The sequence below is a fragment of the Plectropomus leopardus genome, chromosome 20, assembly GCF_026936395.1.
Source record: "Plectropomus leopardus strain MGB_pleo_1.0 chromosome 20, ASM2693639v1, whole genome shotgun sequence".
Taxonomy (NCBI): Eukaryota; Metazoa; Chordata; class Actinopteri; order Perciformes; family Serranidae; genus Plectropomus; species Plectropomus leopardus.
Genome location: NC_142195.1, coordinates 9514889 through 9531167, shown reverse-complemented (window position 1 = coordinate 9531167; position 16279 = coordinate 9514889). Strand labels below are relative to the sequence as shown.

The 16279-nt window shown below is 39.0% G+C and overlaps 1 protein-coding gene across 1 annotated transcript in view; it reads right to left on the bottom strand.

Annotated features, from left to right (window-relative positions):
• pcsk5a (proprotein convertase subtilisin/kexin type 5a) overlaps positions 1-6877 on the bottom strand; it is a 38421-nt gene extending 31544 nt beyond the window's left edge. The window contains exons 1-5 of the mRNA XM_088071573.1: positions 6446-6877; positions 4347-4451; positions 864-1016; positions 593-736; positions 223-299 (exon numbers count right to left, since the gene is read on the bottom strand). Of these exons, the coding sequence (XP_087927699.1) occupies positions 223-299; positions 593-736; positions 864-1016; positions 4347-4451; positions 6446-6595 (629 nt within the window). The 5' untranslated portion in view covers positions 6596-6877. The remainder of the gene's footprint in view (positions 1-222; positions 300-592; positions 737-863; positions 1017-4346; positions 4452-6445) is intronic.
• Positions 6878-16279: the final 9402 nt, after the last annotated feature.

The following is a 16279-nucleotide window of genomic DNA, read 5'->3' as shown; positions in this document are numbered from 1 at the left end:
GGTTAGATGCATATGCATGAGGAGAAGACGGGCTATTTCCGTTACATCAAACCAGTGAGAGGACAGAATTCAGACTGGGGGATTTGCATATCCATATATGCATGTAATTAGTGAAAAATGGAAAGAAAAGTGTGCATTCATTAAAGTTAGAATCACGACGGGGAAAGGAAAACTGCAAGAAAACAGGTGCTAAAGAGAAACCCAGGAATAAGAAGTACTCACTAGTTGGAAGCATTGTTGGAATAATCCGGAGAGGGATCTTCGTCTTGTCCGTTCACATCATAACTGGCGAGAGGATCCTGAATCAGATGGATAGTAAGCAGCAGCACATTACGAGACACCGGCGGCTATCTATCTCTGTTTCATCAGACAAATCACAAAGGGCATTATTCACCAGTCCACCGGACAGTTAAGTGGATCAGACGGTTAATGTCCATTCCAATACTCTTGGCCGGCCTTTCCGAACCTCTGGCCCAAAAGCTCTGCCTGCAATATCTGTCTCAGCTCTGCGCTCTTACACTAAGAGCTCTGCCAAATTGCTTATGATTAATGTCCCCTTCCCGAGAACAGCGTCCCATCCCAGGGCACTTACATAATTTGGCTTCAGATCCGGATGCTCTCTCTCAATGCCATCATCTAGGACAGACACCACCACACCCTTCCCAGTATACCCTCTCCTCCAGGCCCCCGCAATGTTCATGAGAGACCGGCAGCCTTTGGACTCATCGCTGCAGTGCTGTGGAGCAAATAGTGGGACATTCAATTTAGCCCCTGGGAGTAAAGAATAAATCAGGGTCTATTCTAGGATCTGTCTGTCTGGCTTTATGTGTGTATGTGTTTCAGACTTTAAAAATCTGACTCACCATGTACCACAGGCTGTTCCATATTGAGTCTTCATAGTGCAGGGTGCGGTTGGACTGAGGATGAGCAGTGGGAGGGTGTTTGGAGTAGATGTGACTGGCTCTGGAGTACCTCTTTACTCTTCTTTGGACCACCTGCTGTTGTAGCCATTCCACCTTAAAACAGGAGCACACTGGGTATTTGAACAGATGTAGACGTTTGTAGCTGCATGGCTCAGTCTCAGTTGGATTGTGAGTCAACCACTTGGGACTGAAATATCTCAGTGACTATTGGATGGATTGCCATGAAATCTGTGGTGAAATTTAGTCGACACCCTCAGGGTGAATTGTATTGACTTTGGTGATCATTTAATTTTTTTATCTTGGTTTTTGGTTTATGACCAAATACCTGCACAATTAACAACATTCCTGTAACACCTGCTAAAGTTAAAACAGCCCAAAAACAGAATAAACCACAAACATAATACAAATCTGTAGTTTTTACTGTAATAATCCCACAAACGTAATAGCAGTTGCCTACTACAAACTGAATATGTAATTTCCTGCAAATGTAATGGCTATTGCAATGTTTCTGAAAGTTATTTATAACTTACTCAGAGCTCTGCTTTGACACGTTTTGACTTGCTCTGTCCATAATAAGCTGACTCGAACCCATAGGCGTATAAGTAAATAAACAAAGAACAATAACCACAAAGATTATTTTTCATTTTCATATTACATTTGTGGGAAGTTATTATAATTTTGCATGCTAAGGATTTTCACCTTCCCACAAACGTAACAAATCCCTGCAAATGTTATAAAAACTTTTGCAGGAAATTTCATATTGCATTTGTAGAAGCAAATCCTATTAGTTTGTGGGAAATGTATTACCATTGTGGGATTATTACAATAAAAACTGCAGATTTGTAATACGTTTGTGGGTTGTTATTACTTTGGCAGGTTTTTCCATCACCCTGCAAAAGGTGTGCAGTGTTTTATTCAGTGTTGACACATAGTACAATAAGTACAAACAATACAAACTGTATAAACAAACAGTCTATGTATTAAGTAGTGACTGAAAAGACTCAGAATCAAACGCTTATATATGCCTGTCCTACACTTAACAATTTCCATCAACAATAAAAAGAAATCGTTGAGACTTGTAACCTTCAAAAATAATGTTGTAAACCATTCTTCTGAAAACCAAAAATTAGATACACATTTTTGAATTTATATCAGCATTGTTCCACATTTTGAGCACAACAACAGAAACCCATCTCCTCTGAATCTCTTTTTTAAGATTTTGGTACAGTATAATTACAAAAACATCTTAAATCATATTCGCTCTCTTTTACTGAGAAAAATCTTTGTAGACATTCTGGGAGTGACAGATGTATTTTGAGTTCAGTGTTTATTGGGACATGTTAGCATGCCAACATGCTAAACTAAGATGGTATACATGGTGAGTCTGCAAAACTGAAACTTTTCCTTTGTGCCAAGCGTGCAGGAGAGCTACAGTGGCCTACACAAAAAGTAAATGCTCATTCTAAGGTGATGAAAAATGCAACATTTCTTGCTTTTAGTTGATTATAAACTGATTAAAAAACATCGTTCTGAATATTATATATCAACTCTTCCAATAGAGGCACATAAAGGCGGTTTATGATACAGGCATCCACTTTGTTAAGGGGAACTTTGGTTTTTCTACACCTGCACCCAATTTTCCCATGCTTTTGTGTTTGAAACTGGTCCAGTGCTGAGTGAGACTGCTGCAACCAGCAGCCCGCAAAACAGACTGCAACGTAACAACTGAGGGCATTTGTTCACTGTCAATTTGTGTCCAATAAAAGTGCTTGTTTTTGTCATTGACAGGCTCAGATTTTTATTCTATGTGTCTGACAATATTATGGAAAGATTGCTACAGAGAAAGACCTTTTCATAAAAGAGTAAGATCCTTTTGGATAAACCAGAAACGGCCCCGAAATTGTGATCGCCAAACCAACCAGACTCCGTCCAAATTAAGCAGACATTTAAGCGTGTAAAGATCCAGTATATTTTCACATCTGAGCTTAATTTAAGCAAACCAGATTTGGTGATTTTTGGAACAGTGAAAAGACGAACCAAGACAGCTTTTGTTCCTGATGCCCAGATCAAGTTGTTTTTTCTCAGATCTGAGTCAAGTGATAGAGTGTCTGCCAATACCGAGTCTCGATCCAATAGTTATATTTACCTGGATAACACACACAATGCACACTTCAAGTACTTTTAAGTCATTAAAATAAATCCAGTGTATATGCTTGACAGTTTAATAGTTCTGCAAAGCACTACACAAAAAATCTGTTTCCAACCAGTTCTTTAAGGTTTTGGATTTTATTTTTACAAAAATAACAAAGTAAACAAACTTAACATTTTATATGACTTATCACAATTTCACTTAGTGCGCCAATTGCTTTTTCAACAAAATAACAAAGTTTATAAACAAAATGTGTCTTCAGAAGTAGCTCTAAAATCCACTTAGAGCAGCGTTGTAATAAAAGTATAGAGAACTATAAATAATATAATCACAGTTCCACGTCAAACTAGTGTTATGGGTTAACTTTAACATTCCCAATCACAACAAATAAAATGAACAACAAAAGTTTTAATTCCACTTACAGTGATGTAGCAGCTTAAGATGAACATGAAAAATATCAGCTTGCACTCATTGGAGTAGCAGCATTACAATAAAACATGAACATCTGCCGCAAATCGTTCTCTCCGTTTACGTCACCAGAGTGAAGGTGGACATAAACAAAGGATTTGGGTGGGCAGCGTGCCCAAAATAGATTCTGATCAATTTAAAAATGCTTTGATTGATCAGATCGGGGAATCCCTGGTTTTTGTAAGGTTCATTTGTGCGTGTCACGATGATAAAATAACTGTTGATTTAAATGGAGTCTGGTGGGTTTGACCTAAAGCGATTTCTGGGCCGTGTCAGATTCAGATTTTGAAAACTTAATTGTCTGTGATGACAGAACATCAGCTTAGACATGGCTTAACATACAGTGCAAAACAAACTCAGACAATAAAAAAAACAATAAATACCTACAACAATAGTTTAGACAGAATAAAAATTACAATTTACTGTTGTCTGCTAACACAAAAAGGATCTTACTCTTCAACAAAAAGTTCTATCTCTGTATGGATCCTTTTCATTATGTTGAGAGAAATTTCTAATAATCATTAGTGGCTGAAACAAGCCGGCTCACTTAATACAGGACCTTTTTTTGAAAAAAAATGTTGTCTCCATTAGTCACAAAAACATGGGAAAATAGGGTCCAGGTTGAAAAACACTAAAGCTGCCCTTTAATGACTTTGGTCATCTTGAGGCCATGATGTGAGGGGGTGAGTGTGTGTGTAGAACAGGCCAGCACATGATCATGTGTGTGCTTCTGTGTTTGAAGGTAGGGAGGGAGCATGCTGCTGATTAATAATCCAGCAGAGCCTCCTCATATCCCATTACTATACCTTGGTCTCCTTGGCAACACTAACAGACACCTCTTCATTGGACACAGTGGACCTCTTCACCGTCTTGTGGTGGCGAAAACTGTAATGACTCCTCAGGTCTCCAATCTGGTGAAACACACATCAAACGCTCTAAATGAATTTGTTTTCAGGTGGAGGCGTGCTGCTCGCCCTGCTCCGTCACTGTACTAAACAGCTGTTAAATTATGAAGCTGCCTTTGGTGCGTTTCATTAAAGCAGCTACCTTACACCTGTGATAGTTTTTCAGGCAACCTGAGCCACAAGACTGCAGCCACACTGCTGCTCGTGTTGTGTGTGTGTGTGCGTGTGTGTGTGTATAACACCATGACGTCAACAGATTGTTTCAATATTTAAGAAAAAGAGCTCTGAGTAATTTATATATTTAATATAGAAAGTGTCACAATTGGCTCTGTGAGCTTTGCACGAGTGACAAGAATAAATTATGATCCTAATTTATTCCCTGATGGTTCTGTTGTGAAATTAGCTTTTGACATCTGACCTCAGCAATATAAAGCTGAGTACCACAGGGTCTTCCTGGTTCATATCACCCGCAGTGAAACATGGACCCAAGACCTGCAACTTTCATTACTGCACCAATCCCCATGGGTGTACATGTGTTGAATTTTATGGACCTAGCCTCTCTCCCTCACTCTATTTTATTTATTCACTTTATTATTTATTGATTTTGTTTTTATTTGTTCCTTCTGTGGGTGTATTGAGATGTCTGGTCTGATTGATTTCTGTCTTTTTATTTTGTGCGAATAAGTTCTGACAAATTCTTTGCAACCATGATTGAAACAGCAATAAAGTCCTGGATCTTGGTTCTTCAAGGTTTAACTGTTCGGATAATTAATATTATATGGTCAGGGGCAGAATAATGAAATAAAAGCAAGAGGTGATAGAACAAAATGGGATTTTTTTTAGGCAGCTTGGTATCCTTCTCACAGTGGCGATCACCCCAGCAGGCTTGTGAGCAGCTGCTGACTTCTGATACAAAAAGTTCTCCTCCAAAGTAGAAACCAATTGGAATTATTACCTTTTTTTAATCATTTTGAGGAACAATCTACAGCAGCTATAAAAGTGACTTTCAACCGTCTACTAAATTCAAGATTTTCTTGAATCTTGTGCAAAAATTACACATTATTCTAGTTTCTGTCAGTGACAAACAGTGAACTGCAATCACAATTTATGCACTTAATTTCAAATATTAAACAATTTCTGGTCCTAATAATGTTGGAAACTTGCTATAATATTGTCTTATGTGACACTGAAGATTTGGGAGTTTGGTGATTAGCAGAATGCGACACTATAAGGTACTGTTCGTTATTTATGAGATTGGAGAGGATGGTGCAAAGCAGGCAATTCAAATTGTTTTTTTTAAACATTGGAAAGGGAGTTATGTTTGTTTGGTTTACTTCAACTTCAAATGATTTTCATTGACTTAAAATACCCTCAGAACCTCCAAAACCAGCAAGTGGGTTTGAAAAGCACATTGACTTTAAAAATCTCCAAAATCGCGCCATTTACCACGACCAGAAACTGTGAAATATGGTTATTCGTGGTGTAAGGAGAGACATACGTTTTCCCCCAGTCACTCAGGGAGGCTCAAGGAAAAATATTTGTAGCTCAAGAGAGGGTCATGATACATACCTATTTAAAAAAAAACACTTAAAAAAAAAAAACAGGCCAAAGCCCTACTCTGATAAATAAAATACAGTCCCTCAGCCTGCTGATTATTCTGATTAAATCTATATGTGTATCAATGGTGAGACAGTTTTTAAAGATGTGAGACAATATTTGGGAAGAATAAACATACTGTATACTGGATTTTGTGTAATTTGTTTGGGTCATTTTGCAGCAATTCAATGCCTTTCAATGGTCTGAAGCTGCAGCTGCAGCTTAACTGACAGGCCCCAGACTCCCTACAGGCCTACAGACAGTGACTGACAAGTTACAAACTTTAAAGGGAGATTAAAAAGTACAAAGTCGACAACTGAGAGGAAATAACGGCTGCAAATGCTCGGTGTGCTCTTGTCGGGGCTTTCTAAAACAGTAAATACAGTACGTTGCATGACACTTACCTGACCCATATTCGTAAATCCATATTTCTCTGCTATCCTGTCGACAGACTCCCGGTTCCCTCTTATTTTTATGGCCCAGTCGTTGGTGTAAAATGTTGCAAGACAAACTTGGAGCAGAGTTCCCATCCACAGCGCCAAAAATCCCACCATGACTGCACAGAGACCACCGCGCTTCCTGTAATTAGACTGAGCCCAGGTGTTTCAGACGCCGACCCCGCACACTGCTCCTCTGCCGAAAGTGTTTCTCATTGCCTAAATTAAAGTTCACTGTGGCAACGAAACTATTTCATGAGATGTTCAGAGGGAACGGAAGGATCTCTGCCGGTGTAGTGTCGACCCGACACCTCGGCTGGCTCTCCTTCACTGGGAACAAACTCCTATCAGATTACCGCTTCCATTATGGGCGCCAAGGATCAGCTGTGGTGTTACTTTTGAAAGGATCCGGCTTGCGGATGCTCCGCCCCTAAGCGGATGCTCCGCCCCTAAGCGGATGCTCCGCCCCTAAGTTCCCCGTGGTGCAACGTCATCTGTGTAATGCAGTTTTAATTAGATAAAACATATATTTTCCTAATCAATTGTTGTTTTCGTTTTTATTTTAAAAACAACAAAAGGAACATGTGAAAGAGCCAACCAAAGGAGAAAAAGGTCACGTTGGTTTTAGATATTGCCAGAGGCGGACTAACAACAAAAGGCCACCCGGGATTTGTTGTCAAGGGGCCCCCCAAATTCGAACAAACACAATATGTTTGTTATCCAAAAAAAACATTAATAATAATAATAATAATAATAATAATAATAATAATAATAACAATAATAATAAAATCTGGTCATTTATATTTTTATGTATTACGCTGTAAAAGCTTATTTATCCAAGTTTTACCTCTGCATGTTTATGTGGGGCTACTGAAAGCAAAAATTCAAAGCTGAAGAAATGTAATGATCACCTGCCAACTAGCTTGACTAAACAACCTGCTTTTCAAAATAATTTCAAATATTGTAAAACATTGTTTAAACACCGAATCAAATTAGACTCTCAAAAGAGCATCAGTGGCATGTCTTGACACAATTTTTTTTTTCACTGGGGTCACCCACATGAGGCACTGACTTAAAGGGGGTGGCATGAAGTACAAGCACTTGCGTAAGCTTCAGTTTACCATGTTTGTTGCTACTTCCCATACCTACTTTAATCACTAACATTGCATTATCTTACATTCCTATTTATAGTTTAGTTTAAAAGACAAATAGACTTACAAATCACAACACATATGTAAAATAAAGTGATGCAAAATAAAGCTTTCATATTTTAATGATGTGAAATTGTTTCTCCAAAAGTGAACATACAATTGCAAGAATAAAGTGCCAACCAAATTAAAGTGCCAACAATATTTAAATAAATAAGCCTGTGTGAATAAACTAGCACTTATGTGAAGTGATTTGCATGTAAACTTGGTCAGGCTAAACACTACTCTGGCACATTACTGCTTTTCATGTTTAAGAATGAATTCAGTTTACTTGTCAAACAGTTCATACTGACTGGACAAATAGCCAATTATAAAAGGGCCAAACAGATTTCAGGGCCCACCCCCAGCCACTCCAGAAAAGACCCTGAAGAGCATACTGTATTCACATTACATATTCACACAAAGCACACTAGATTTACAATGAGTAAGTATTTAACAAATAATTTTCATTGCTTGTTTATCCTCTAGGGAATTTGTGTACATGGCTGAGACATATGTACTGCATATTTTGCTACCTGTATGTATTGCTACATGTAATTTTGTGAAGAATAGAAAAAACAACATCAAAGCATCTGTGGAGTGGCTTGCTTTTCCAGTATGACCACTCTGCTATAAAATAAACGATATACACAATAACATCTTCAGTCATGTAGTAGTCACTGTCTTCACTGATTGTATGTATGGTGTCTTTGCAGTAAAAAAAAAAAGAAGAAAAAAAACCTTATCCTGAACCCAGAGGATGTGTTTAGCATTTCTGTGGAAAAATAATATTTAAAAATAATATTTGCCTAGAGGCAATGGATTTTTTTTTTTTTTTTTTTTTTTTTTGTATTAATGTTTTTTGGCCAAACGCTTTTCCCCTTGGCACCACAGCAGTCTGTGCATTGTGAAGCGATATCCCCGCATTTAAAAATTCACTGCTTTAACTGGGTCAATCTGAAGCAATCAGAAAAAAATCCTTCATGGTGTGTAAGAAGACCATCAAGATATTCTTCAATTTTAATGCTGCAATTCTACACAGACGGGAAAGACTAGAAACTTGAGTGGGGACAAATTGCAGCTGGTGAACTGAGAAAAAATTGACAGTAGACTGTCTATGTGTTGGATCATAAAAGTGCTCATCTGTGGGTTCTGTACATGTATGATTTCTAAAAACATTAAGAATATGGTACTATTTTTTAACAAATAAGTATATAAGTATATTTCACATGGAGGCTTACATTCAAGGCTCATTTTAGTGTTTCTTACAATAGTGCCATTACCAAAATAAATAAAGCAATAAGCAGAGAGATGAAATCCAAATAACATCATAACAGGCAGAGTAACAAGGCAGTACTTTAAAGAAATAGTTCCAATACTTTTCACACTTTTGCTGTATCCAGTATTGTGCTAAACTAAGCTGACACTTCATATTTTCAGGAGTGGTATCAATCCTCTCATCTACTGTAAAAACTGCCAGAAAGTGACATTTTCCATGATGTTGAACTTTAATGTAAATCTGGTGTTTAGTTAAGTCAGATTATCTCTAACTGTGACACTGCTGTAGAGTTGCAGCTCTGGTGTCCACAGATCCCGTTAATCAATATAAATTAACACATAAATAAATGATTAAAGTTTATGAAACATAAGAGATCTCCTCAATTATATTTTTGCAGTTCTGCTTCTCGGGATGCGTGCACATTTTATTGCTCTTCTCTTATTCTTGCCAGCCTGTCAGCTCAATTGGGGCACCAGTGTGATGATTGTGTGGAGACTGGTTAGCATGTAACATGTAAGTGTACACTCCATGTGGCAACTGGGTCACCAAACCTAAAATCACTTCTAATTTCCTTGATAGAGAGCTGATTCCTTTTAAATACATATTGTATTATGTTACTGTTTAATAAAACATCAATCAAACTTCCATATCAACTCCAATGTCAGCCTTTTAAACTAAAAAGAAAAAAAGAGTACTTTCTTTTACTGAATATTTTTGATATATGATTAGTTCTAGCATCCTGTAAATAAAATTATTTTTCAAAAATCTGGCTGACTCGTTGAAGAGCAGTTTTGAGGAGAAACTGGAGGAGGCAAACTAAATGAAATCCTTTCATGATCTACAAAGCTGGAGAGCTCTGTTTCATCTCGTCATATTGTCGCACACTACAGAGGAAGCCAATCTTAACTTCTCATCCAGCACCAAAGTAGCTTATTATTGCATGTTTTATATGCTACAATACTGTATTACATAGCGAGATGGAAATGGCTGGAGTTGATAGGAATTTGGGGATTACAGAATATGTGATGCAACATGTCCCAGTATGTTAATTTTAGTTAGATCTTTGTTAGCGTTATTTCAACTGTTGCCTTTTTTTGCATTGCATCAGACTGAGCTCAGTGAGCATCATCATAAGTCATCAGTATACATTACTGTTATTTTACTAATGAAATCTTTAGGGGCAGTCCTTTCAATTAATGCCACAGTATTAGGCATATAATTATGCCACTAGAGATGCACTATATGTGTGGCAGGTAGATGAGGCTCATAATTTGATGTATATTGCATGTTGTTGGAGGATCCCTCACTAATTAAAAGGAGTTGTGGGCATCAGCCTGTTGTTGGTGACTTAGTGCTGTGGGAAATAAAGGAAAGGGGCAGGAGCTTGTCTTGTGCCAGAATTTGTATCAAAACAGAGGCAAAACAGTAATTCATATATCTAATAAAGTAGAAAAAATGTACTGCATGTGAATACAGTTGGATACTAATATAAAACATGGAACTATACCATTCATTAAAGCAATAGTTTAACATTCATGAGAAGGACTGATACCACACTCATGTTCTCTGAGGCTGGAAAATGAAGCCAATGCCAAAGTGTCAAAAACTGCAGTTCCTCTAATGGCCACTTGAGGCTGACTCATAAACAGATTACCCATAAAATTTCAATTGATAGTCCTGGCTATTATTTGCCTAAATCACTGAACTCAACAGGCTTATATTTGGGACATCCACATGAGACGGGCTTTTAATTCCTTTCACAAAAAGCTGCTGCTCAGCAAAGATGGGAAATACAATCAATTTTTTAAAAATGTAAACCTCTTTCTTGCATCTCTCTTTTCTACTATGCTTGTAGCACTGTATTCTCTAGTGCTCGCTGAATTATAGAGAATTTTATCAAGCTAACGATGTGTGTAGCATATCCATATTGACAAAAGTTTACGATATACCGGTAATTGTATGGGTTATCTAAGAAGCTAACTAACATTATCTCCAATGGGTAGCCAACCTACCAGTTTTATACATTTAAAGAACTTCTATAAAAATTAACTTCATAACAGTTGGACCAGGCTTCTAATTGAGATAGATATTTATCTGTCAAAATGTCCCAGCTAGTAGGGACTGGGCGTTTAAGTGGGAATAGGCTTATATTTAAAGTTTTACAGTGAATCCCCATAGACCCCCATGTTAAAATGACCATCTTTACAGTAGAAATAAAAAATAACCAATGAGTGACATCATGGTAGCTACATCTGTTATTTATACAAACTATGGTTTGTATGGTAAATTTAAAGCAATTTCCAGCACCTCCGAAAATGTGCTAGTTTGGAGATGGAAAAAGGGTATAAAGCTCACTAAATAAACATACTTTCAGTCTTCAATGGTTCAAAGGTTTTCGGTGCCTTTAAACTGTAACCTAATATATCTTAGAAACAACCTTTGTTTACAACATGGACAGTCTGGAGAAGTTTTCATCAGCTCATGTTTGAAAAAGCATGATATTGATCGCTATGACCACTTCTGAGCTAACTTATTACAGAAGAGTTGCAGGTAAATGCAAGAAGCAACCTCAATAACAATTCAGTTTCATCACAAGCAGCCAAGTACTTTCATATGAACCACAGATCTGAAAGAAAATCAGCAACTCTTGGACAAGCTCTTTGTTGTGAATCAGAAAATGGAAAGCCTGAAGAAAAAAAACATTCAAAGATTTCTAAACAGAAGAATAAATGTACAATGCAACCAGAGAAAAATCTAAAGAAAATCAAAGTTTCGAAATTTTACAATAACACTGTCTGTCCTATCATCACGTACCAATTCACGGCAAGCTCTGAATAAGAAAAAAACAAAATCAGCATGAAAATGGTCTCTGCAATATTCTTGCATGGATGCCAACGTGTCAGAATATTTTGCTGTGTAAAGTCATGTTCAATGTCCACTGTGACCTTGAATTGTAAATTACAAAGAGCAGGTTCATGATGCAATAAGCACTCATAGTCTTTATCATCTGCTCCACAATGGAGTAGAAAACAAACTAGCTGCACAAAACAAAGGAAAGGTACCTCTCGGCAAAGCAGTCACAGGACTTTGAAGTTATCTAACATGTCTTCAGAGAGTCTGACTTTGATGTTCAGAAAACTCCTCTCAAACAGTGACACATTCCCCTGGAAATAATTGTCAAACGTGTTCCTGAGCACGCTGACTGCCCTGCAGGCAGCACAGCCATGAACTCTTTGTTCAGATTTTTTTTTTTTTTTTTTACTGTTTTATAAACTCTCATTGTTTGGCAACATGAGTTTTGCTGCGTGACATGTCATGGTAAGTAGTTCACATTTTGAAGCTGTGAATACTGTCAGCCATATGGTGGATTAGAGTTTATTTAATGAACTATCAGATCTTTGACTTGTGTGGAGGGTCATTGATCAGCTGAAACTACAGTATCTGTAATGACATCTCAGCAACAACAAGTGATGGAACTAGCTTCCAAATGATTTGTGGCAGACCAAAAAACTTGGTTAAGACAACACAAATGGCTGTGTTGCCTCCAGCACTGTTGGGATTATGAAATAGGAGGATGCAAGAAGACCAGTTTTAGTAATAGATACATTAATTGCCTCTGTGAAAAACAGAATTGTTGGCTATGGACTCCTGGGTTTTTGTCTCGTGATGCTATATGTGGTGTTAATAGCCACATCGGGTATTCTATCCTGGGTGCAAATAGCGTCAGCCATTATATTATCTTTGTTTCCACAGCAATCACAAGGTAAATATAGAGTTCACGTCACAAAGACGGTGCTGCATTGAGTTGTAGCAGCAGTTTTAGCCCCCACACTGTGTCGACAGGCCAGCTACATTCAAATTAATTAATGGGGCTAAATGTCTTTTCGTAAAGTCAGTCTGACCACAGTCTAATTACAGCTTCAAGCAATCTTACTGGTAAATCCAGCTTCTTTTGGGGGAGTGGGTTTGAAATCAGTGACAAATCTTCCTGTATTCGACATAGGCAACTGCCTAATATCTAATGCCAAGGGATGGAGGATGTTGGAGAGCATTACGGTAAGAAAAAATAAAAAGGCACAGGGGGGGGGCTGCTAGCAAATGCAAATATTTTGCAACAAGGTGATTATGAGTGCATTTGTAGCCCAGTGCACACCATGGTGCTGCACACACACTGTAACAAAAAAAAAACCCCATAACACTAATCATTAAAAAAGGTGAAGAAATGAACAGAGTCAAAACTTTGCTCACAGCTCAGCTCCAATGTTGATGTTCCTCCGAAGCCCCATTTATGTACATTTGGGAAGTTCTTGTGATTCCTCTGAACCTCCTCCAACATCTTTGGTTTGAATTCAGTCTGGGCCCTTGTCGAATATCATCCCACTCTTTCTTAAAATCTCTGCTGCGTGTGTGTCAACTCTGAAGTTTCCTGTGAAGGCAAAATGTCCAAAACTCATCAAAACTTATGCAACTTATTGACAAATCCTGCACACTGGGATGTTTTCCCGCCCAGCCTGCCAGAGAGCTCTTTTCATGTGCGCCACGTACATCTAATCGTACATGTTGCCTCGTATGGAGAACCGCGGTGTTGCAGGTCTGCAGTGTTTCTGTGTCCTCCTCAGCCCCAGCCACCATGTATTTACATTTCATTGCCCATTTTTGCGTCAGTGACAGCAGTGGCAGGGGAGAATTTAGCTCATATTTTATTAAACCAATCTGCAGCTATCGCAGTTGACTCAGAAACTTGGCAGGTCGTCTTGAAATGGGTACTTTTTAATTCATTATTTATCATGTCCCAGTGACACACACACACACACACACAGTGCTGCAGTGCTACACATGTAGATATGACCGGAATGCTTTGTGTGTGTGTGTGTGTGTGTGACTCCTCTGAAATCCAGAGAGCCGAGCCAGAGGATGTGCCCAGGCATTGTGTGTGTGTATGTGTGTATGTGTATGTGTATGTGGGTGTATTTTTAATTTGGATCCCCTGGTCCACATTCAATCCATATTTTTCTTTTATTTGGTCACTAATGAGGCTCCTATTTCAGTTCAAAGAAAAGAAAATTCTTTCAAGTATCACTGCTACTTTGGGGCTTGTTTATCGGCGTCATTATTAAGTCATTGAGAAAAGACAGTTTATGTTGCATCATTTATTGCATTAGCTTTCAAATATTATTTTTGCGCCGGACAGGTTGTGTCTCCAGCACCTCTGACTTCTCTGTCTGATTGACTGTGAAATGACCTCTTTAGTTGTAATGTGGTAAAGTGAAACATAATATCTCTATAGCAGCCTAAGCTCAATGACTCATACAGTATTAGCTTTGCTGCTTCCTCTCAGCATGCAGAGGCAGTTGTAGTTGTTTTCACATGCCCATTATGCACGGTTGTTGATGCCTCGAGACATGGTTATTTTTTTTCTCCTTCATTTTAAGTCGAGCCTCGACTGATGTTGCACCGAATTGCGTGAGCCAACTTTGACCCTTGATGTTTCTTTTGAAGAGGCCTCCAAATAGGCTTGTGCTCTCCTTTTCTCTGCAGGCCTCTCCGGAGATCCGTAATGACCGGAGCCCATTTACCTGATGTGTCAGTGTGACACACCGGCAGCCCGGGTTGCTTTCCATGTAAAGCTTTTCTCCCTTTTGTGTGTACCAGCATTCTTGAATAGCACTGCAGCATTGCTGACAAAATAGTTACCTACCTCCTCACCCCAGAATCCCTGCACACACACACACACACACACACACACACACACACACACGCACACACACTTCCTTTCTCTTTATGGATTCAAAGCCAGTCTTCTCTGCCTCCTTTGTTCCCCACTCCAGGCTGGGCTCAGATCCTCTCTGCTCTCTGTAAGCCCGCTCTGCTCTGTCATCAGGATTACAGGCTGTGCTGTAGCAGATTAATGACTGACAACTCTACACTCCTCTCAGCATTGCACGGCACACACAGAGCTACTAGGAGGGAGCGTGTGCCTGGTTGTGAGGGAGAGAGGAACAACTGCGGGGGAGATAATGCATTGTGTCGGTCTGAGAACAATATGTTAGCTGTGCGATTGTGTGTGTGAAGTGGAATTGTGTGGTTGTGAGAATGTGCGCGCAGCGGGGTTTGTGTGAAAATGTGTTATTTTGAAGCGGCAGTACGTGCAGCAAAGGCTTTTCAACTTCTACACCTCAGTGCAGCTCAGTAGGACACAGAGTTAAGTTGTGCTCAGCTGAACAAGCGTATATATGTGTGTGTGTCATGAGTGCATATGCATGGTTGTTGTTTTTAGAACAAGAAAAAGTGGCAGATCTAAGTCCAGTGCATAAGGGAGTGTGGACGCCTGCCTGACACGGATGCATATTCCCTCCAAGTTCCCAACAAAACAACAGAGTCTGTTTCTAACTGCTTTGTTTGAGGGCAAAGTGGAAGCTGGCAGTGGTTGTACAAATCCAAACAAGCAGGCAAACAAACTGAGAGCTAACACTTTCCAAAGTTCGGAATAAATTAGGCCAGGATCTCATACCACCTCAGAGCCTCATAGAAGCAGCTTATGTGTGTCATGAATTACTAAGTAGTAATATTTGGGGCTTCTCGCAGCCATCAAACAGCTGAGGCTTAATTTCCTGAGACTTGCCCTGAAGTGTCCAGGAAAGTGGGCTGTCTGAGCCGCCATCTGAGGACTGAGAGGCGTCCTCTCTTTGCACTGTGTTGTGATATTTTAGAAATGTATAACATGTTGTCTGTCTTGCTAGAGAGCCATATTCATTCACCTACCAATTCACCAACAGTACCAACAGCCAGCGGTGAAAAGTACATGTTTGTGAGTACTAGTACTACTTTAAACTTCTACTCCACTCCCTTTCAGAGTAATATACTTTACGACGGCATGCTTTGCGTTCAAGTGGTTAAGTGGTGAGAGCGACACTGCTAGGCAATGGCAACATGGATGATAGTGACCGCTGGGAATATCAACATTTTCATCAGAAATATAAAACTACTAACTCTATACAACTAAAATGATGATTTTATTAACTGACCATCAGCAGAAAATCCTGCATCCATGGCCTGCGACATTTCTGAAAATGTCAGCAAACATGTCACAACTTGCAAACTCGGAGCTTCCAAAAAATGTCCTCACAAGATCGTAAATATCACATGACAGGGTCGTTCAAATGGGCTTATGTCTTAAACGCAGTAAACACGACCCCAAATGAACGCACCATGTATCCTACTGGCTGGCTAATTTCCGCCATTCTGCACTGCATTCATACAGCTGTTGCTGCTGATATTGCTGTCAGAATGGTGGCGGAACTGCGTCATCGCAGAGGGGTTAACACCCTCCCTCTT